Source organism: Salminus brasiliensis, chromosome 14, assembly GCF_030463535.1.
Source record: "Salminus brasiliensis chromosome 14, fSalBra1.hap2, whole genome shotgun sequence".
In the NCBI taxonomy this organism is placed as follows: Eukaryota; Metazoa; Chordata; class Actinopteri; order Characiformes; family Bryconidae; genus Salminus; species Salminus brasiliensis.
Window position 1 is genome coordinate 9,404,251 of NC_132891.1, and position 23,198 is coordinate 9,427,448.

At 45.4% G+C, this 23,198-nt stretch overlaps 1 protein-coding gene across 7 annotated transcripts in view; it reads right to left on the reverse strand.

The window, feature by feature from the left end:
* camta1a (calmodulin binding transcription activator 1a) overlaps nt 1–23,198 on the reverse strand; it is a 543,944-nt gene that overhangs the window by 219,213 nt on the left and 301,533 nt on the right. For all 7 annotated transcript variants that reach the window (XM_072696327.1, XM_072696328.1, XM_072696324.1 and 4 more), the window contains one exon: nt 10,703–10,838. In XM_072696327.1, the coding sequence (XP_072552428.1) occupies nt 10,703–10,838 (136 nt within the window). The remainder of the gene's footprint in view (nt 1–10,702; nt 10,839–23,198) is intronic.

Sequence of the window (23,198 nt, forward strand, 5' to 3'; positions counted from 1 at the left end):
CACCACTGATTAGCTTCTAATTTTTAATTAGTCTTCTCCACCCTGTCATCAGGGAGGCAGGTGTGCCTCGAGGGGAAGGGGCCAGGACTCTTTAACATGAGGCCTCCAGCCATGCAAGAGAAAGAACTGTCCAGATCACGTGTGGGTAACAAGGGCCGACGTCCAGCACTGTTTGCTAATTGCCCTGCTCTAACAGACCTACTAAACCTGGTCATTAACAGGGGAGCTGAAGCGGGTGTGCTTGAGCAGGAAAAGAACCCGGCCCTCCCGGACTGGAATTGCCCACCCATTGGTCTGCTTTAACCTTGGAGCTATTTTACAAGGCAGGAACTCTCAGTAAAGCCAGGAAGAACTGATCTGTGGTGGGAAAGGTAATCTATAAATAAGTGGACACTGGCATAGTTATTGTGTGTGGTGGTTATCTTGAATCTCTCAATCCATTCTCTGATTGGAGAAGATCGACAGCTTAAAAATTCAGGGCTGTGAATGAGCAATGAAAACAAAATAGTGCATGAAGAGAAATTGAAAATGCTGCCGGAAACAGGTCCGAAACAATAATGAAGAGATGTTTTGTGTGTGTGTGTGTGTGTGTGTGTGTGTGTGTGTGTGTGTACACATGAGTGAGGGAGAGGGAGTGAGAGCAGGAGGAAGAAAGAGAGAATCAGAATCAGTGCCAGTGAAAGAACGTGCTTAACTGTTCCCCTCTTGCCCGGAGCACAAGGCTGTAACCTGTTTTCTCAGCTAAACTCCGCTTAAGCACTTCTTTCATGTTAAATATCAATTCCCTCAACATCACTGGCAAAATGCGGAGTCTCACAGACACTGTATCATTATATATATAAACACTTAAGCATTCTGTTTGAACTCCCCTGCACTGACACTCATTACGCCGCCTTTGAAGACTGAATGTTGGAGCTCTGCTACGTTCTGATTTTACAGTTATTAAACATAATGCAGCAGCAAATGACTTTTAAACCTCCGCTCCACGTGTCGGGAAGCCAGGGCACGGCCAGCGGCAGCTCTCCGGCGCAAAAACGCAGCAGTGTGTACTGTACAGAGAGAGGGCATGTGTGTGTGTGATCTCAGACAAGTATGGGAAAGATTTCTGCAAACATTACAACAGAGAGAGCCTCCGAGTTCTACAGGCTAAAACACACACACACACACACACACACACACAGTTATACACATGCCAAACTGTACTAACGTCACAGAGTGGCTCCTGCTCTCCCACCACTGAGAGAGAGAGACAGAGAGAGAGAGAGAGAGAGAGAGAGAGAGAGAGAGAGAGAGAGAGAGAGAGAACACGAGGAGGACAGAGGGCGAGAGAGAGGGGAAAGATAAAAAAAGACAGTGGGGGGGAGAGAGAAAAGACTGTAGAGAGAAAGAGAGAGAGAAAGGAAAAAAGGAAATGGGAGAGAATTGGGTAAGGAGAAAGAGTGTGGGGAGAGAAAGGAAAGAGAGTAGATGGGGGAAAGTGAGAGAAAGGGAGAGAGAGGAAAGAGAAAAAGAGACAGGGAACAGAGAAAGTGGGAGAGGGGAGAGAGAAAAGACAGTAGACTGGAAAAAATGAAAGGCAGAGAGAGAGAGAGAGAGAGAGAGAGAGAGAGAGAGAGAGAGAGAAAAAAGAAAAGAAGATGGTCAAAGGGTGAGTGAGAGAGGGGGGAAGAGTGAAAGAGAGAGAGGGGGATAGAAAGGGCAATTGAGGAAGGCAATGTGTGTGTGTGTGTGTGTGTGAGAGAGAGAGAGAGAGAGACAGAGAGGGAGGGGGTAGAAAGGGCGATTGAGGAAGGCAGTGTGTGTGTATGAGAGTGGGAGAGAAATCAGAGGAGAGAGAAAAGGAGATGGGGAAGAGAGGGAAAGCGCGAGAGAGAAACAGAGACCAGCAACAAACAGTGGTTGGCAGCTGATGATGGCTATAGTTCGTCATTGCAGCATTTCCCTGTAAGGAAAGGTCTTCCGGGAATTCCCAGCAGATCTAAATACACTCTCCATCCTGTTACCTTAGCACAGAGTGCAATCGCGCCTAATGCAAACCTTCAACTACACATATCACTTACAAAGTGAGACATCCGGCTCCTACAAAGCAAACTCAAACACTCCCTTTTTTCCCACAGTCTTTGAGCGCGGAGAGAACGTGAGGCCCCGTAACGGCGTCCGAATCCTGACACGGATAATTAAAAAGGAATTTTAGATGACTTAGCAAGGAGGGGGAAAAATCTATATGAAAGCGCGCTCCAGTCAGTTTAAAGCTGCCTGCTTAGTGTCTTTGCTTTGAACTCGTTTTCTTCAGATTTGTGTGCTGAATACGGCAATTTCATCATCAGCCGGGCTGACAAATGAGCCGAGAGCTACGCACTGCCTGACAAGAAAGGCAAATGCGAAACTAGCACACCGAATCATACATCACAACAAAGACATTTCCCCACGATTAGACTCTGTAAATAATCAATATTGAGTCAACACTGCCACACATATGAATAATACCCGAGGCCTATCCCCCAACACCCCCACCCCCTGATAGTGCATAATCAGCGGCTCCGCACGGCACTGTCACGGCCCGGGGCGGAGGGGCCATAGTGGAAGGCGGCCGTTAATGCTGAAGTCATGCATACTTCAGTGGAGTGACTGAGGAGATATGAAGCAGAGAGTGAGCAGCGCTCCCATTCAGCCCCTGCCCTGGCCTCCCTCCACCTGCCTGCAGGTGACTGGAGCGCCTGTCTGCCTCCTCATCTCCCTCTTCCTCTTGCTCTGTGTCCTGAGGCTGGACTATTAAACGCAGCCTCCGCTCAAATTGCTTTTGTGCGGCTCTGCTGAACAGGTGGATGATGACGGTGGGGGTGGGGGAGATACGAGAGACGGGGCGCTCTGATTGCATTTTAAAAGGCCTGCGCACATCTGCTGGGAATCAGTGGCATTCATACAGCCACCCAATTTTACAAGTCATCTACCCCTCGCCACATTAGCGCTTTACGTTCAACTTCCAAATTCGTTTACGTGGACTCGGCCCTGCTGTGCGGTGCTTCATCTCTTCCCCTCCGAGAGAGCCATTTCCTCGCCTTCGCACAGACAGAGAGGTTAGGGTACGCTAAAGCCAGGGTTACGTGATTCCTACCCTGATTATGGCCATGATTCATAACAGGGCTGAGTGTGTGGAGTCTGGCTAGTCTGCAGATTTTGGGGCAGATGGAGCGGATGAAGAGTTGGCACCGAAAATTAAGGAGCATGCAAAGGGGCACAGACTCTAATTTCTTGCCACCTGATCTAGTTTCAGGCCAGTCGGAGCATATCAAAGGTGTGTGATGTTCCTGGCTGGACGTAATCAAGTAGTGCATGTCAATGAAACAGTCAATGATGCTGCATCTGTTGTGGACATGTCCATGTGTGTTCAGTTGGTTTCAGCAACAGGTTAGGCTTGTATGTGATCCCTAGTTGTGATGGGAACCAGTTCCGTATCCAGTGAGCACCTACTAACCTTATACGTCCATGAACATGCCTGGCCTGATTTACCCTATACAGTTACACTCCAGGCTAAAATCGGGCAAACTTTCTGCTTACTGGGCAGTGCAGTAGTTTCTTGCCCGATCTGGGTGAAATCTAGATGTACTATAAGCATCTTAAGATGTCATCTTTCTTGCTCACTGGGAAGTGCATTGGTTCCCTGGCCCTACTCCAACTCATCAGCTAACTAACAAGTTCTGGTAGGTGTGATAGAGCAGGGTAAACACCACAATGTGCAGGGCAGGGGGTGATTACCTTGTGGTTTTGGCCACCACAAAAGTCATTATGGCTTAAGACAAATGCATCAGAGCTGAGCAAAGAGAGCTGTGGAATGGAAGGGAAGATGTGTTGTAATCAGCTGCAACCCACGTGGAGGAAACACCACCCAGATGGCATGCCCAAGGTTCTGAGCAACACGCAGCGCTCTCAACAGAGCATTCTCCCCAGGTCGTCCTCCATCCCGCCTGCTGAAAAGAGAACCCCTGCAGAGAGGCCCAGCGTGAGCACCAGCCGCAACAAGTGGGAAATTAAATTATGAGGAAGTGCAGATAATGCAGATAATGCACAGCTTTTGACAGCCTCTTATATCGTCCCCACTCCCGAAAATGAGACCCCTCCTCCCCAAATCCCGCGGCCGGATTGAGCGGCTGATAGCGCACTGAAAGGCTTAGCCGCTGCTGAACGATGGCGAGATTATGAGACGTGAAGGCAGAAAACTAATTACGCTGGGCTTAAAGAGGAAGCATGGGTAAGTTTGAGATTCATACAGCACCGTCTGGAGCTCTTATGCTAGCACAAGTCTTTTAATTAGCCAGGGTTAATGCTTTAGGACGACTCGCTCCTGCCTGAGATATGAAAACCGATCAAAACCTCAGAACAGGCCCAGAGAGGAACGAGCTGCCAAGACAGGCCCTCTACTGGTGCTAGTGCTTGGAAGAAAGGGTCTGCCAGGACATTCTCATCTCGAGTTGAGGCAGAATCTCAGGCCTTTGTATTGAGCAAGAAAACTCTTGTGTATTGTACAGCAGTTCAGGTTTTGATGTTCTTACTTTTGTCCCAGACATCACAAGGACAGACCTTGCCAACAAACCCTACAGACATAAACGTGATTTGACAGCTCCTTCCTCTGTGCCTCTTTTTATCGACAACAGCCGAAGAGACCGGGTCACAATAGGACAGCGGCCCATCCCTGCCAAGTGTGACGCAGTCAAATAAGCATCAGGGTTAGGAGTTCCGCGGCAATTCGCTTTCTCCTCTCCACTAGGGGGAATTCGGACAGGAAATGTGAGCAGCAGCACATGGACGAAATCAAATAAAGGAATAAGGTAAGAGTCATCCAGATAGAGAGGATGCTGAGGAGCAGGGTCTGAGCTAATCGATTAGCTGTCTGTGCATTGCGGGAGGCCGAGGCAGAGGCGCAAAGTTTGAAGGGAGGCTACGGGGAGGAGATAAGTTTGCTTTGGTGCTCCTCTACTTTACTAGACGGCAATTTCACACTAGAGTTGGAAGCAACGGGCTGGCGAGCGAGCGCCTGTTAAGTCACTTCCTCCCCTCCGCATCTCGCATCTGGCTGCACAAGCTGTTGCTATCGGCGACCGCATCTGCAGCCGTGCGCTCCGCGTGGACACACTCCGCTCTCGGCAGCATGTGGCATATCGCAAAATAATAACCATTTTCTAAACAATTACAGACAAAAACGTCCCCCCAGAGGGAAGATGTGCTGATAATTGGAAATGAAAAGAGGCCTTCTCCAAGGCAGATAACTGCGCAGGCTTAGCATGGATGAGCAGACTAGCTGTTGCTCTCAATCCGTCCAGCGTTATTCCGCGATGCCGTAGACACATGGCAATCCCCCTCCCACCTCCACCCTGCTGTAATCATCCGTCGAAATGGTGTCCACGCGATTACAGCATTAGCAACAAGCGTTTTGACATTTGTCTTCATTATTATCAATGAAGAGAGACGATTGAGCTGCAGGTACGCTCCATTAGCTCAGCTGGTTGCACAGTTGCACGGTTGATATGGCGCATTAGATGGATTCAACATGAGCTAACATGTCAGGACTGAAGAGGCCGGGGTGATTGTTTTCGGGGGGAGGGGAGGAGGGAGGGAGGCTGGCTTGGGAGGCAGGCAACGAAGGCACGGAGCGGCAAAAATGCTCCAAGGCCCATATTGGCCGAGGTAAAGAGAGCAACTGCATCTAAATAAGAAAGCTTATTGCAATCTGTATAATTACCACAGGGTAATGAAATAACTCACCAGCCCTGCCACCTTCACTTAAGAGAAATCGATGTGTGTTTGGGAGTTTATTAGAGCGCTGAGGTAGTGAGGCTTGAGGGGGGAGGGAAAAAAGAGGTCTGGGCAAGGCTAGTGCAACCTGAATTAACAGCTAATCAAGAGTGGGGTGAGGGTTGAACTCTCAGGCATTGTGTCCAACCGATAGATACACAAGCTGTGCAGTTTGAACAAATGTAGGCAAATACCAAGCTCAGATGAACGACGAACAGCACGTCTCAAAGGCAGACAGTAAAGGTTACCCAAGGCTTTAGTTTTCATTCCACCCTCGCCCTTTTTTTTCCCCCATCAAACTCGAAAGAACGTTCCATCGGAAGAATCTCAATCTGCTGATCCCCAAAGTCAGGCAATTTCCAGGGCAAGCGCTAGAAGGATGAAATCAGCTACATAGGAAGTATGACACCTCTAACTTTTCCATTTTTCAGCACTTTTCCTAGAAGCTTATTCCCCGAATCCACATCTCGGATTGATGGCCCCTAAAAAGCCAGGTAATGGAAAGACAAATCAGCTATCCTTGCGAGAGGCCGCTTATCCAGGAATCATTAGGCATACAGATGAGGCAGTGCCGGGCAGTGTCTCATGGGCGGCTGCTTCTCTGACATGGCCCCTGTAGGTGGGGTCAGAGGAAGGGAGAGCTCACGGAGGCACGGCAGAGGGGAGACGGGGAGTGACGGACATGCCTTTTCTGGGGTGTCCCGGTTGCATTGTGGGAAGAAAGGTGGATGGAGCAAGGGGAGGAGAGCGCTCATTTATTTAGCCGTCTGCCCAGCTCACCTGGAGTGATGGGAAACCGTCAGCAAGGCAGGCTGCTATTTCACGGCCTGTTAAGCGCTAATGCTGTAACACGTCCCGCGTTCCAATTTTAGGCAACGGGGAGCATTACTGCTGGGCTCAAGGTTCGGCCAGGCCGCGAACAGAGAAGGGAGCAGGCCTGGTTGGGGTAGAGTGGCAGAGAGAAAAAGGGAGAACTGGGGCAGAGAGTCACCGAGCAGATGCAAGTAGCACCGTTTACACGGACTGCTGAGCTAGCAGCAGCAGCAGCCGTCCTCCCATTTCACCCCACATGGCCAGGACAGGACAGGGCAGCACCGCGGCTAACCCTGACATCCACTTTGACTACGCACCACTGCCTTACAACACACACATGCTACAGTTCCGCTAGCCCCGTCGTTCCGCACGCCTTCCTCTGATTTCAGACACTGAAAGCTGCTGTTCTAGAGCGTTCATGACTCCAGCATGACCAAAAGTGCACTCAGGGGATGAAAAAGGACTGAACCCTGAAAGATGCTGAAAGGAACTGATCATTGTCCACTGAGTTTATGTCCAGCACCTATCCAATCTGGGCAACACACACAAATGTGACACAAACTTGTCTGTATCACTGCTGTAATGGAAACGGACCGCCAAGTACAATCTAGCCAGGAATGGTTCAGTATTGGCAGATGGTGACTGACTAATCACACAGCCACACCTAGAAATTGTATATAGCAGGTCTATCTGATGGGTGTAGCTACAATGAGTCAATGGTGCCATAGATTCACCTCTTGATCATCTTCTTCAATCACATTAATATATATATATATATATATATATATATATATATATATATATATATATATATATATATATATATAAATACATATTAAAAGTCACCCAAGTTCCTATCTGTAGTTGATCGATTCGTCCATGCCTCCTCAAAAGGGCACCGTGCGGGTGACCTCGTCTTGGGTAAGTCTAGCACAGCCAGAGAAAAAGTGCTCATTGTGAGTGAGTGCTGAAGGTTAAGGTCAAAGCATTTATTTGCGTTCCTCAGTAAATAGGCCTGGGAAAGACTGATAGGGCAGGGTTATTATCCCAGAGAGCGCAGCGCTGATTGATCGCCCACCGGTCATGCAGAGAGCAGCTCGGGCACCCTGAGTGGCCACTGCCACAATCGCACCAACACTTGCAGTGTGCTGGCGGAAACTCTCACTGCAGGGGAGTTCATTCATCAATACAACCAACTGATCTGATCTGCTCGTTATGCACTGCGCATGCTGCCTCTGTCCTTTGGCAATGGTCTCTCCATGCAGGTCATGCTGGGATGGACCAGAGATCAAAAAGCTTGCAGCTTGCTGCTGACGGCCTTTACTCTACCTCGCTCTCACTTGTCGGAAGAGCCCCTGTCTGCTCAGTCACTTCAACACCGGATGTTTTCTGCTGAGCACTTTAATCCCTGACGCCATCCTGTTCAAATTTTTCCTTTAAATCCCAAAGACATCTGCAAAGTAACTTCACCCTGAAGTCCTCAGCTGAGTCAGTTCAACCTGAAGTCATCAGCTGAGTCAGTTCAACCTGAAGCCGCCTGCTAGGTCACTTTAACCTGAAGCCATCAGCTGAGTCACTTTAACCACAAGCTGTCTATTGAGTCACTTTAACCGTGAAGCTGTCTGTTGAGTCACTTTATCCTGAAGCCATCTGCTAAGTCACTTCTGTCTCTCTCTGCTAAATCACTTCATTTTAAACAAGGCAATCTCATGAGTCACTTAAACCCTTGAAACTGCTTGAAGTCACTTTAATCCTTGGAACTATCTGATAAGTCACCTTAAACCTGAAGATATCTGCTATGTCACCTTAACCCTGAAGACATCTGCTAAGTCACTTTAACCTTGGAAACATTGGTGTGCTGAGTCATTTTAATCTCCAACACTGTCTGCTAAATCTATTTAAATGAGGCACTCTGCTGAGTCACTTTTACCCTTGAAACTGCTTGCTAAGTCACTTTAATCATTGGACCTATTTGATAAGTCACCTTAACCCTGAAGATATCTGCTAAGTCACTTTAACCTTGGGAACCTTGGTGTGCTGAGTCATTTTAATCTCCAACACTGTTTGCTAAATCTATTTAAATGAGGCACTCTGCTGAGTCGCTTTTACCCTTGAAGCTGCTTGCTAAGTCACTTTAATCCTTGGAACTATCTGACAACTCATTTTAACCCTGAAGACATCTGCTAAGTCCCTTTAACCTTGGAAGCTGTCTGTTGAGTCACTTTAACCCCTGAATCTGTCTGCTAAGCCACTTTAACCCCTGGATCTGTCTGTTGAGTCACTTTAATCCTTGGAAACTGTCTGTTGAGTCACTTTAGCCCCTGGGTTTGTCTGCTAAGTCACTTTAACCCCTGAATCTCTCTGTTGAGTCACTTTAATCCTTGGAAACTGTCTGTTGAGTCACTTTAGCCCCTGGGTCTGTCTGTTAAGTCACTTCAACCCCTGGGTCTGTCTCTTGAGTCACTTTAACCCCTGGAAGCTGTCTGCTAAGTTACTTTAACCCCTGAATCTCTCTGTTGAGTCACTTTAACTTCTACAGCTGTGTGCTGAGTCCCTATAATCTTTAAAGCTACCTGTTGAGTCACTGTAACCCCTGAAGCTGTCTCCCGAGTTACTTTAACCCCTGGAATTGTCAGCCAGCTCATCACCCCAATGTAATTAGCATATGCTAAGCTGCTCCCACTCACATAGCTGAACATATGGTGCCATGTTCTTGGTAAGCTTGCCAGAAGACTGCTTGTATTCTAGAGAACACTGTTGACACAGACAAGAGAGATGTAGGGAGAGGAAGAGGAGCTTCTGATTCACCAGTTCTTCAGCTAAATTCGGTTCCCACTTCACTGCTATTAGCAGACCTGTGTGTGAGAGGCCATAGATGACAACACTGAGCTTATTGAGGCCTGAGGGGTGGTGTGAGTATGAAGAACCTTTAAAGGTCTAAAGAACCAATTTAAAGATTCCTCATAGGCACTCATGTCTATTACAATTACGGTTCTTCATGGAACCAAAGACGCTTGGCAGGAAACTGACGAACAACTTCCAAAAACCCAGGCAAGGCCGTACTTTTCATTCATATATTTCCAATGTGTGGCTCCAATAATGAGGCTTTCTCTTCCTCTCAGCCTTTGACACTTGCAAAGTGGTCTTCATTTGAACTACTGCCCTCTCCATTTTGCAAGGATTACTCGGAAAACGGATCCAAATCGGGAAAAAAGGACGCAGCCTTCCCCCTTGCACATCAAATCTGGCGTGAAACAGCCTTACCAGCCCCAAAATGTGATTCTGATCATTAGTGAGCACCACTCTGAATGACAGTGCGGCCCAGCATGTGTTTGCATGCATGTCTGTGTGCGCATGTGTGGAGTGTGTCTCCTTCTGTTTGTGCCGCAGTGTGATCGCATCAAGAAGCTCCGTTCCCCAAGGAACACCCCCCCTCCACCACCGCCGTCCCCTACTGCTGCCCGTCCCGCTGTCCCCCCGTCCATCTGCCCGCACTCTCCACAAACAAACACGAAAGGACCAGCGCATCCACCTCTGAAAGAAGAGAGCAAGGCCCTGGCCCTTAACCCCCCCGCTGGTTGTGTGTGTGTGTTTGTGTGTGTGTGTGTTTTTGCGTTTTTGTGTGTGTGTGAGCAAAGAGTGTGGAGATAAATCACTGGCGGCACACACACGCGGCAGGGCCGGGCTGGGGCAGGCTGGAGCAGTAGAGGGGCCTGAAATCTACCTGTGGTGGCGGTGGCTCGCAGCATGGGGGAAGATTAATGCTGCCTCTCTGGAGCAAAGGTAACATCCAGAGCTTAATAAGGTACAAACAATTGCTTCCATTTTGTTTGCTACCAAGGGAAAACTAAAATTGTGCTGCTGAGGTGTATTTTTTATTTTCGCCCTGGTGTGGCAGGGGCTGCTGGGTGTGTGTGTGAGTGAGTGTGTTTAAGTGAGAAAAAGAGAGAGAGAGTGGCGCAGAAAGGTCTTCTACCACCGGTGCCCTCTCCCAAACCATTGAGATACAGGCTGGTTACTCCACAAGAGGAGATCCATTTCGACAGTGACCCAACATGTGGCCGGCGTGTCCGGAAAAAAAGAGTTCCAGTGACCTTACCTCCACGCCCTGCACTTTCAGCTTCATGTGATCCTCCCGTGTGGTCTTGCCATCTTTCCTCTTCTTCCAGCAGTAGCCGTCCTTTCTGTACTTCACCTTTTTCCTGTTGTACAGTATCATCGACCCATTCTGTGGCCTAGATTATAACAACAGAGGGGCAAAAAAAAGGAGACGGGGGGTCAGAATTAGACACATAACTGCAATTTGTACTACAGAATAAATGATTTATTAAATATACATATCATCACTGTTTATGTGACATTATGTGAGTCTAGCAGTTGTTCTTTACATTATATCAAATGTCATGAAGAATGAGCCAATAGAAATGCCCCAAATAATTTTTCCTGCTCTTGTAAAGTTTTGGAGACACAAGACAAGACAAATCAAAAATGGATTGTTTCTGTAACTTAACGTCAATATATACACAAAGGACTGAGCGCTGTTCATATTTGTCTATATTTACATAATAAATCAAGCTCATTTATTTTTAAATGCACATGAAAAATGTGGTTTTGCATGATATGGGTCCTGTAATACTGTCAAAGATCAAAATCATACAATAATAATATAATGGGTGTGGCTTATGTGATGCATGGCCCCAAAATCAGAAAACTGGGCTTCTTGTTCTGGAGATTTTGAGGCTTATTTTGTTAGAAGGCCGAAGCACAAGGCCCTCAGATGGGTTTAATTGAAAAATATAATCATTATAAGATAAAACTAATCTGTACATAATATAATTACAGATCTGAGATCAAATCTATTGAAATATTAATCCCAGAATTAAACACTTAAAGCATGTGTTATTTTTCAAAATAAACACATGTGATAAGATGAGTTCACAGTGTGCAGTGCTGCATTTTTGCAATTCACTGTCATGTAAAAAGGCACATCTCTAAAATAACAACTCTACAGCAGAAACTAAACTAGAACTATTCAATGGAAGTCAATGTAATTAGTCCAAGTACTTTTGGAGCACTTCTATTGATCCATTCACCATGAAATGTGGCCCCAAAGTGAAGATACACAATGTCAAAAAGTGAAAAATGGCAAGAATGGAGACAAGCGATGGGATTTACTCAAGTAGTAGATATCAGCAGGTAATTTACAATGTCCATGTAGTTCATATAATTCAGCGCAGAAGAAGATGATGAAGGAAAGAAAAAAACAGAAGAAGGAGGAGGAGAAAGAGAGAGGATTTTTAGTCAAAGCCAGTGCTGTGGGACTAATTTTGGAGAAGTACAAAGAGGCCAACACAAGGCTAATAGAGTCAGTAATGCACCAGTGGCTAAGATGACATGGTCCCTTTATGGCATTTTTTGCATTGGTATGCACACTTTGACAATGAACAAAGCAACCTTCAGCATAAATTTGCAACACTGGGTCCCATCTGCTGAGAGAAAAAGTACCACGAGTGGCATTCGTGCTTGTGTGTAAATCACATGCAGACCAAAGCAGGCAGGCGGAGGGGCTAGCTGCCTCTCTGCAGTTTCACACTCTCGAGAGGAGCGGTGGAGGACGGCTCCCGGGAAAAGAGGCCTCCCTCAACATTTCATTCATAATTCATTACAGCTTTACCAGTCCATTGCCTGGTGGCTGATAATAGTCTGCGCTGGCCAAGTGTGTGAGGAAATGCTGCCTGCATTTGCATTAGTGGGGAATTGTAATTGTGGCGCATTTGTAAAGCATTAGCTAATTATTACCATGGGTGAAGGTAGCATGCATACGACTGGTGTCTGGGGAGACGAACACACATATACGTTTCGGTCAGAAACACACCAGCATGAGAGAAAAAAAACACATGAAGTATGCAAACACACACTCATACACATACAAGTCTGAACCCACCTGCCATATCAGCCATTCTTATTGTAATGAAATGATATGCTGCAGATTTGTGTTTAATTAATAAATACAGAGCATGGTAAAATACCATCAATCTGTCAAAACTATCAGAAGGTATTGTAGATGTTCATTTCTGTTACATCATTATTAACTCAATTATAATTTAATCACAAACAGCAGTGGTCACCAACGCTTATTGTGGAGATCTACCCTTCTGCAGGTTTCCGGTTCAACCCAAATCTAACACGTTAACTCATTTAGCTAATCAAGGCTTATTGAAGGCCATGATAATTAGATTTGGATCAGGTAGGGTCAGTTAGGATCCGTTTAGGTTAGAGCCAAAGTCAGGAGGAAGGCAGATCTTCAGGAGCCGGACTAGGGGCTTACTTTGGGGCTAGTATACAGTAGCAGCTTCAGGCTAATGTTATTAATTTCTCTTAATTTAAAGAGAAAAATTTTATTTATTATTTAAATTTCTTTGCAACCAAATGTTCTAATTTTTGTGGGCTTGATAAACACAAGAACAGTAACAGACTTTCCATTAGCCAGGAAAAATAATAAATTAAATTAATAAAAAATTCAAAATAAAACACACAGAACCCTTTTAATACCTAAACCATGATCTTTTACCAATACTGATCTAAACAACCTGACCGCTAAACATTGGGATGCTATCACTGCTGCCTTCGGCCTTGTACTTGGATATTACCTACTATCTTATTTGCAGCACAAGTGCGTTTACCTGTGAACAGTTCGGAAACTATAAATCTATGAAGCCCAAGGACATTTCATGGGTGCAGGACTATTTCTATCTTTACTGTAGAACTGCGACAACTCAATCCGGACAGCATGGTATGCTGTTAACTGCAACAACACAGTTTAACCGCAAAGAAACTTGCTTAGCTTAGCAGCATTTACATTTACATTTAAGGCATTTAGCACACGCTCTTATCCAGAGCAACTTACAAAAGTGCTTTGCTATTTACCCAAGAAAAACCTCAGCTAGTTTATAAAGACTAATAATTAAAAGATACCTCTAAGTTTAGACATTACTAAGCACAACTCAATAAGGTGACCACTCTGCTATTCGCCCAGGTATTCTCGGAAGAGCAGGGTCTTCAGTCTGCATTTGAAGACAGCGAGCGACTCTGCCGTTCGGACACCCAGGGGAAGCTCGTTCCACCACTTTGGTGCCAGGACAGAAAAAAGCCTGGATGCTCGTCGTCCGTGGATTTTTAGAGGAAGGGTCGAATTCTCTGAATGTTGTACAGGAGAAATCTGCATGACCGAGTTACATTTGTAACATGGCTTGAGAATGATGACTGATCATGACTTCACCAAGGCTTTGAGCTTCTGTAGAAAGAGTGACCAGTGAGTTCTCAAAGGTCGTTTTTAAGTCCAGCAGTTCCCGGGATGTACAGCAGCTCCGTCTTGCTGGGGTTAAGTTTGAGATGGAAAGCCACCATCCAAGAAGAGACATCAGCGAGACAAGCTGAGCAGTCTTCTTTTGAACCTGTAGGGGGATCCCATGAGCATGTGCTGCATTCTGCAACTCCGCTCAGCTCGTGATTGGATCGTATACTTGCTTTCGGTGAAATTATGCTGTTTACCTGAGTATATGCATTACTAAAGTTGTGTTAGCAACACATAAAATCCCTTTCTAAATGTATCTGCAACACAAATGCCTTAATTTGATGGGAAATACTTCATCATATTACATTCAACTGCAACAGCATTGACTCTAGCTCACTATTCCACACCTTTGAATGTTGATCCCAAACTTTTGAACATAAATGTACACACAAACACACACTCACACACATGGTGCTGCTACAGCTGGCAGGTTCTGGCAGCGTCCCAAGGGGGAGCAGCTTGGTTTGCACGCCCGCTGGCTCCCCGAGGAGAGAGAGTGCTGGCAGCCCATCATGGCGGAGTCAGAGGAAGGCTCAGCCATGCGGGCAGCTGCTCTTAGCTGCCTGTTAGCCAGGCCCAGGATGGCCTCCAGTTACAGAGGCAGCAACCGAACCGTGCCTGAAAACTCACACACACAAAACGCGAGATCCATGTGGCCTTCCATGTGCACAAACAGCTCTGCTTTTTTTCGGGTCGGCTCTGACTCGGAAGGCCAGTGTGCGGCTGCCATTGTCTTCATGTTTATTTTAGCATTTTCCTCCGCTCCGCTTTTTTTCCCACCCGTAATGCCGCCTGCATCAATTTCTCACTGCAGCTCAAGGGGGCCAGGCATTTGTTTATTTTTGTGATTGCTCATCAATCATGGGATGGGGAGGGTCTCGGGGGCTGACGCATGAGGGGATCCCACCAGCCCCACTCCATGGCCCTTAACTGCACCTTTTAATTAGAGATGCCACTCAAAGTCTGCCATCCTCCATTCTCTCTCGCTTTCTCGCTCTGCCATTGTGCCGGGCACCAGGGACTTCCCTTCTCTCATTCCTTCACGCCAACCCACCAGTAAGTTCTCTCACCTACCCCTCATTCCCTCCTTCTCTCACTCTCAGTTTTTTTCCATCTCCTGCTCTGTCATCCATTCCCAGGACCCCCACCTTCTCCTCTGCTTTCGTTCGGCTCCCCAGGCCCTCCCCTTCTGCTACCTGGTGCTCTTTCCTCATTCTTCCCATCACTCCTGCTGCTCCTCATTTATTAATTCAATCATTCATTCATTCCCTAATTCATTAATTCAGCTCTCTCTGTCTGCTGTGACACACCATGCATGGCATTGCTGCATGCTGATATGTTGATTTCATGACTATAGAAACATCCTGAAGACATTATTTGGTCAAAAATGTTCTCTTTGCCCCCAAAGATGGTCAGGCAAGACATGCTTGGTCTACAGAATTTGCTTATTCTTGGACTGGAGCTGTACAAAGCCAACAGGTCTGATAAACAACAGTAGCCAGCTATACAGGGTGGGCCATTTATATGGATACACTTAAATAAAATGGGAATGGTTGGTGATATTAACTCCCTGTGGTCAGAAACTTGTAAATAACTCATGAAAGAATAAAGTTATGTTAAAACCATTGTTTTTCTTGTGAAATTCTTAATCATTTTGATATGTCACATGACCCTCTTCCCATTGAAAAAACTAAAGTTGGATCCAAAATGGCCGACTTCAAAATGACCGCCATGGTCACCACCCATCTTGAAAAGTTTTCCCCCTCCCATATACTAATGTGCCACAAACAGGAAGTTAATATCACCAACACCAAAATTTAATTTAGGTGTATTCATATAAATGGCCCACCCTGTATAATGCAATACTCTAAATGATCATATACTATATTAAATATATAGCACCTGATAAACATGCAGTAAAGGTCAGAACAGCAAACACCAGACTCCCACATTTGGCATGATCATATGATCAGTTCGACATAAGCAACAACAATATGCAACAGCAAAACCAAACCAAGCTGCTTTGGGATAAATGATACAATATTTGACCGAAATGAGCATGTTTGGTGGATCAGGACGACCAGATCTCACACAGAATTAGGATTCTCAAAATAACAAGCATGGATTCTAAGAAAAAGAGCTGTTGTTTAACCCAGTGCACAGAATATGACCTGAGAACTGAACTCTCTTCCAGTCTTCATGCACATCCAAAGGACTGTACACTGTGAGCATGTGAGCACCTTATGTGCATTGGGCCGGTGTGGCTGCAGGTTTTCCTTCTAAACAACCAGCAGCACACCTGATCCCACTTGTTCAAGCAATTAGCCAGTTCAAACAACTGATCACATGTCCTTCGGCTTGGCTGCAAAGAAAACCTGCAGCCACACCGGCACCTGCTCTAGATGATCAAACGAGCTGAAATATCACTATACTGTTATTTATTCTGACCCTCTGAACTGTGCCTATGAGAAGACTAAACAGCCAGATAAGAGAATAAAACAGTATTGGCTAGCTGTTAGCTATGAGCTAGTATTAGCTAGCTGTCTGAAGTTCATCCTGCGTTTCCCTGTTTATTTGCTTGCTAATGCAGAAGATAAGCTAAATCCGCCAACAATCACCAACAATCACGCTTAACTTGCCCTGACCGTTGGAAAGTGACATTAACCAGCCATTGGCCTTTAAATGTATTTCCGTCAGTGGAGAGTGGACACAACCACAAAATGCATCTCACATTATTCAATACAATCCAAATCCAAATAAGCTGCTGTCCTTGCTTAGGGGCCCAGTAGTGGCATCTTAGTGGACCTGGGTATGGAACCCACAACCTAGTGCTCTACCTAGTGCTCTAACCACTGAGCTGTCATTTGATAAATCAAAGGAATCGAAGCTGATTGCTGGGTCACAATCAAAGCTAAAGTTCTATGCTGAGTGTTCAAAATCCTACGGGTGGGACCGCACCGTTCAGGGTCCAGCAATGCCAAGGTCCACCAGTAGGTGTTTTCTTGACTGTGAGTTCCTGCTGTTGATGCTGTTGACATCTGTTAGTAAACGTGTCTACATCCTCAGTTGCTCATGTGGTTTCTGACCCTGTATGACACGGTGTCCTCTATAAACATGTACAGAAGGTTGCTGCACTCCGGAAAACACTTGAAGCCACCATCTTGAAGCCTGCGTGTCACCCAACTATCCCTTAAAAGCAGAACTTTCCATTAGACAAAAGGAAAGATGCCTCTGAGTCATCTAATCCGCTGAGCAGCTCCTGGAATTGAGGTGACGCTCCCATGTCAAAGGCCTCCACACCTTGTTTGTCAACACAGAGCTGGAGCCTGCCTCCTCCTCCTCCTCCAGAGTGTGTGTGGGTAAAGTGTTTAGCTTAAGCTGGTTCTCACCTAAAGGAACCTGTCTGGGTGTCTGTGTGGTCCACCCGAGGGAAAGACAAGTGGCCTCCATTCTAATCTTCTGTCTCTGCATACATAAGCAGTTCAATTAAACTTATCAGAAGGATACATATTTATACACAGCAGCCATGACAGGAGGGCTGGAGTCTCCGAGGCCTAAACGTGACAGATTAATATGGAAATCAAGTGCTGCTTCGTACGAAGAAGAAGAAGAAGAAAAAAATAGGAAAGAAAAGAAAACTTCTCGCCGCGGTTCAGCGTCACGTCAGCGGTGATGATTATCAGCTTTGGCCTTCATTCCGCACTGGAGCTCATCCAGGAGTCGAGAAATCCTTCATTCACTGAAGGTAACTGCATTCGCTTCTTGAGTTCATTCATTTCAGATGAGTTGGGGGGGAGAGAAACGAGGCCAAGCCAGTGCATTATTGAGAAAGAAGCCGCAGAAAAGCAGCCATGACAACCAACGGCTCTGCTTCAAATCCTCACCTTACGTGACGACTTTACCAAAGGCTTTTGTTTTGGATGGGCTCGTAGGAGAGTTTTTACAACATTACATCATATGTTTACGCCTGGTTAGCAATAAAACATTATGCCGGGCCTGTAGACATTTGAAGTCTTCACTCTCATAACTAGAGATGTATTAGTTTTGGGGTCGATATCAGTACAACATACTGGAATCACATTTCGGAGGGGAAAAAAGACCTGTATCTGATCCGATACAGACAGCCTGAAGTAGCTGTGCATTTTGTATCCTGTGGGGGAGTAGAGTGTTTGAGTAGTTGGAGCATAAGGGCTTGCTTTTAGATGTGCATTTTAAGTGAAGTGTTTCAATTAGAAACAGCACATTTAAAAGCCTAAGGGGTTTGAAACTGCAAATGTCAGACTCCTGTCAGCCAGTTCTCATGGTTTTAATATCACATCGGTTTTGGATCGATATACTGGGCCGATATTAAAGATCTCGATTACTCGATAATCTCGATAACTCGATAACCTGATGATGAACCGCTTAAATATATTTGGGATGCCCAGACTTCATTCCACACCTTTTTGCGCAGGCCACCATTTGTACCATGTAATCCACTTTTCTCTATTAATAACACAAGCCATGTTTACAAGCAGCCTGATAATCTGTTGATAATCCAAATAAATCGGAATAGACTAGTGTGGTTAAGGCCCTTCTGGATACAATATCTATCCAACTGAACAAAGTGGGTAATCCTCTACATAATCTGTTAAACAGAAGAATTAAAGCCATGTAAACATTTGTGTCCGATTACATTCCCAATCGGAAAGTTCAAGCGCAGTTTAAATTAAAGTAATGGGCCTAGTTTTACAAAGCAAGAGTAACATGCATTATTACTGGAACAGGGGCTCTTATGATATATTCTGAAGGGGCAAGGTTGCATGTCATGAATGACTGCCATGTCATTCAGAAATTTTGCTGCCACTAGACTGCCATCCAGCTCATGAGTCTTGGAATGTGGCAGGACATGACCTCTTCCTCTTGCCCATTCTTTAATAAGTAAATATGGCTTTAGTAAGTTTAATTTAGTAAATGTAAAAGGTCAATTCAGTTAAGATACTGATGCTCCTCTTACTCTGACTGGACTGGGTGATACTTGTTGTCATGGCAATGTGCACACTAAGCGTACCCTACAGATGTGTCATTTTGGATCGGATAAGTTGTAGCGCAAAGTTGTAAGTAAACAGAATATTTCATCAGATGGATGAGAGTAGAGTGTAAACACATCAGTCTTAATCTATAATCTGAATGAATTCAAATGGATTGGAGAAAATCTCTGCATGTTCACATAGCCAGTGATGCTGTGCTGTTTACCTCATTTCACACAATTCAACAAAGCTGAAAACCCATAGGTTGTTATTTTGTAATTGTGTCAGAAACTCAGACAAGACAACACATCATTCTCATGTTATCGTTAATCTGACTGAAGCAAAAACATCCAAATTAACAATGCAAATAAGCACAGTCACTTGGGGAAAAACATAGCGCATCCAACAAGATGGAAGCCTTGTCTATAGTATCTTTTAGCACCTATAGCAAAAAAAACAAAAAAAAACAAAAAAGGGGGCCTACAGAAAGAGATTAAAGCCAATGTGAATCAGAACTCCTTATGCTGCTTTCAGATCTTACTGGAAATATTGCATTTACGAAATTAATGCACATGAATGCCACCAAAACTTCAGAGGATGGCAACAAGAGTTGTTCTCTGAGCCCCAACTTTTCAAGTCTGTGGCAAATCAATAAAAATTCTGGTAACTGTATTTCAGATTGGTTGCATTTTAGTTACTATGCAGCATCACTGGATGCAAGAACACTGGATGCAAGGACACTGGATGCATGAACACTGGAGACTAAAGTTTTTTTAAAAGCAGCATGCAAGGAAAGATCCCAAAAATTCATGCTACTGATTCTTCGTACTGGATAAAAACATTCCCAACCTAATGCCCATACTCTGCTCTTTGTTTTATTGCAGTAATGATAAATATCCTTGCTCTCTTTTGGCGACACAAAACAGAAGTAAACAAAAAAAAGTCTTTTTCCCAATGGCGTTCATGTTGTTCCCACCAAAACCCATTGAACACAAATCATGTCGTACTTACGGGCTCCAAATTTGTAAGTACGGACCTCTGAGGAGAACTTGAAGGCAGCATTAATATGACGTATTTCAGAATGAAAGAGTACGTTCAGGTGGCAAATAACTGCGGTTCATCCAGTGGGATTTGATTGGCTTGTAAACAAAAGTGGGCGTTCCAAAACAAACGCTAGTCTACAGTCAAGGCGGAGGACTATTTGTCTGCACTTCCAGCACCAGTTGTAACTGCTTAGCATGTAATGAATTAAGTCAGTAATAAGCCTGGAGATGCAACAACGAGCCTGGGAATTCAAGGGGTTAATAATTGAACAAGCCTGAAGTTTAAAGGGTAAAACAACAACAAACAAAAAAAACACGGAGAGATCTAATACATAATAACACCCCCTTGTGCTATTCCTTTTCCTGCATACTTTCTGAAAGCAATCGTAGGCATTGAAACATGGGTCTTGTACAGTTGTACTTATAGAGTATATAGAGAATGAGAAAAAGGCTGGGGAGGGAGGGCATGCTTGTGTGAGTGTAGCATCGCTCTTCCCCACAAAGCCCAGGCCCTCTGATTAATGCCACACTTGCTGTTTTTCTCAGAGAGAAAGTGAGATAGAGAGCGAGGGAGAGATAGAACGAGAGAGAGAGAGAGAGAGAGAGAGAGAGAGAGAGAGAGATATGGACAGAGAGCGAGTCAGGAGGCAGGAGAGGGAAGGTGTTTGCAGACTGAGGAGGTGAGCTGGTGGCAGTCGAGGCTGCTCAGGGGAGAGAAAGCGCATGCTACTATCAATTACCCATCGTGCCTGTTAGAATCCATGTTTGAGAAGCATCAATATCCAACATACACACACACACACACGCAGATGTACACGTGCGCACTGATGCGCTGATGTGTACCAACTATATCAGCTGCTTTGACATACCAATGCCAAGAGCTCAGTCATTCCTCAAAGAGAAACCTACATGCCACACTGTGCTGTTTCTCAGTAAGCTAAGCCTCAGTCTGAGTACAAGAGACACATCTAGTGATCTTCTGAATGCTCAAGGCCTAAAAAAATTAACATACACTGATCAGCCATAACATTAAAACCATCTGCCTAATGCTGTGTAGGACCCCAATGTGTCCAAAACATCTATGATCTCCGAAGGTGTCCTGTGGTATCCAGCACCAAGACGTTAGCAAGTTGTGAGGTGGGGCCTCTATGAATTGTATCACATGTGGTTGGTGTGGCACAACTGATAATCCCAGGGGGGGAGAAGACTGGGGAAGACTCCTAACACTACATTGGCCTGCCACTGTAAGTCCCCCTTGGATAAGAATATCAGCTAAATGCCATGAACGTAAATGCCTTAATGAGCCTTGACCCACGACCCTGTTGCCAGTTTATTACGTGTCCTTCCTTGGAGCACTTTTGGTAGGTACTGACCACTGCAAAGCGGCCACACCCCACAAAACCTGCCTGATGGTTCGGCTCACAATGGGAACCTTGTCAAAGTGGCTTAGATTCTTATGCTTACCCATTTGTCCAGCTTTCATCACATCAACTTCAAAAACTGACCGTTCACTTCCTGCCTAATATGTCCCACCCTTTGACAGATGCCACTGTAACCAGATAATCAATGTTTTTCACTTCAAAATGATGCATTGATATGTCTTATACTCCTTCTCCGGGCCGATATTGCTGGTCATACAGAAATAACACACTCATATACATGCCCTGCTGTCAGAGGGGGCCAATGAGCTTTTTACGTCTGATATAATTATGCTTCCGTCCCCACGCAGTGCCTCTATTTCTCCCTGCTGTCTGCCTCCGCGAGCCGTGTCACGTGCGACCATGTGCGCTTGATGATTTGCAGATAAGCAGGCGATCGGCTGGCGGGGCGCTCATCAGGAAGTGGTGCGTGCGCAAAAAACTACTTTAAATGTAAATCTGCCACCGGCGTGGGATTGAGATTCATCGCCCACATGGCCAAATCTGACACTGTTCCCCCTCTCTCTTTCTGTCTTTTGCTGCCAGAGTAATGCCATCTGGACCCACTATACCTCACCGCTAACTAGAGCTGCAACCATGTTCGACTTATTCACTGTTGATCAAATAAGACAGATATACATCAGTGATGTCAATTATGGGTGAAGGTCTATGCATCAACGTGTCATTCACTGAACAACAAAAGTGTTTCGCAATGCTCTATCATGTACAAATCCTACCACATACCCCGGGGACGCAAGACTCGGCTCGGACTCACACCCTAGTGACTTTAAACTGAACTTGGACTTGCACCCAGAGACTCAACTGGACTCACACACTAAAAGACTTGATTCAGATGTTCATCCCAGCGATTTTCACAGACTTGTATCCCAGAGACTCAAGACTTAACTTTGACTCACATTCCAGAGACTCAAGACTTAACTCAGACTCACATCCCAGAGACTCAAGACTTAACTTAACTCAAGACTTACACCCCAAGACCCGAGACTCAGACTCACCCAAGAGACACAACTTAACTTGGACTTGCATGCTGGACACTCAAGACTCAACTTAGGCTCACATCTCAAAAGACTTAAGACTCAGCTCAGACTCAACTCAGACTCACATCCCAAAAGACTTAAGACTTAACTCAGACTCTCATCCCAGAGAATCAAGACTTAACTCAGACTTGAGTTGAATCTTGAGACTCAACATAGACTTACACCCCAAGACCTGAGACTCACCCAATAGACACAAGACTGGACCTTGACCTGCACACAGACTCCAGACTTAACTTGGACTTGCATCCCAGAGACTCCATTAGGACTTGCTTGTAAAAGTCACTGGAGGCAACTTACATTGCAACACATCACAGAATCTCAAGATCTGACAAGACATGCACCCCAGGGACACAACATTTGAACTGGTCTCAAACTGACTCAAACTGGTCTACAGACTGAAGACTCAACCTAGACACAGACTTGACTTAACATAGACTTGACTCAGACTCACACCCAAACTGGACTCACAACTTACAAACTCATCTCAGTCTTACACTCAAAGACTTGAGACACAGATGAACACCTCAGGGAATCAAACTAAGACTCATATCCCAGAGACTCCAGACTCAACTCAGACTCTGAGACCCAACCTGAGACCTGAGACCCAACCTGGACTCATACCTTACAGACATAAGACTCAACTCAGACTCACACCCAGAGACCTGAGACTCTGACAAACTCCCCAGAGACATGACTTATAGCCAAAAGACTTG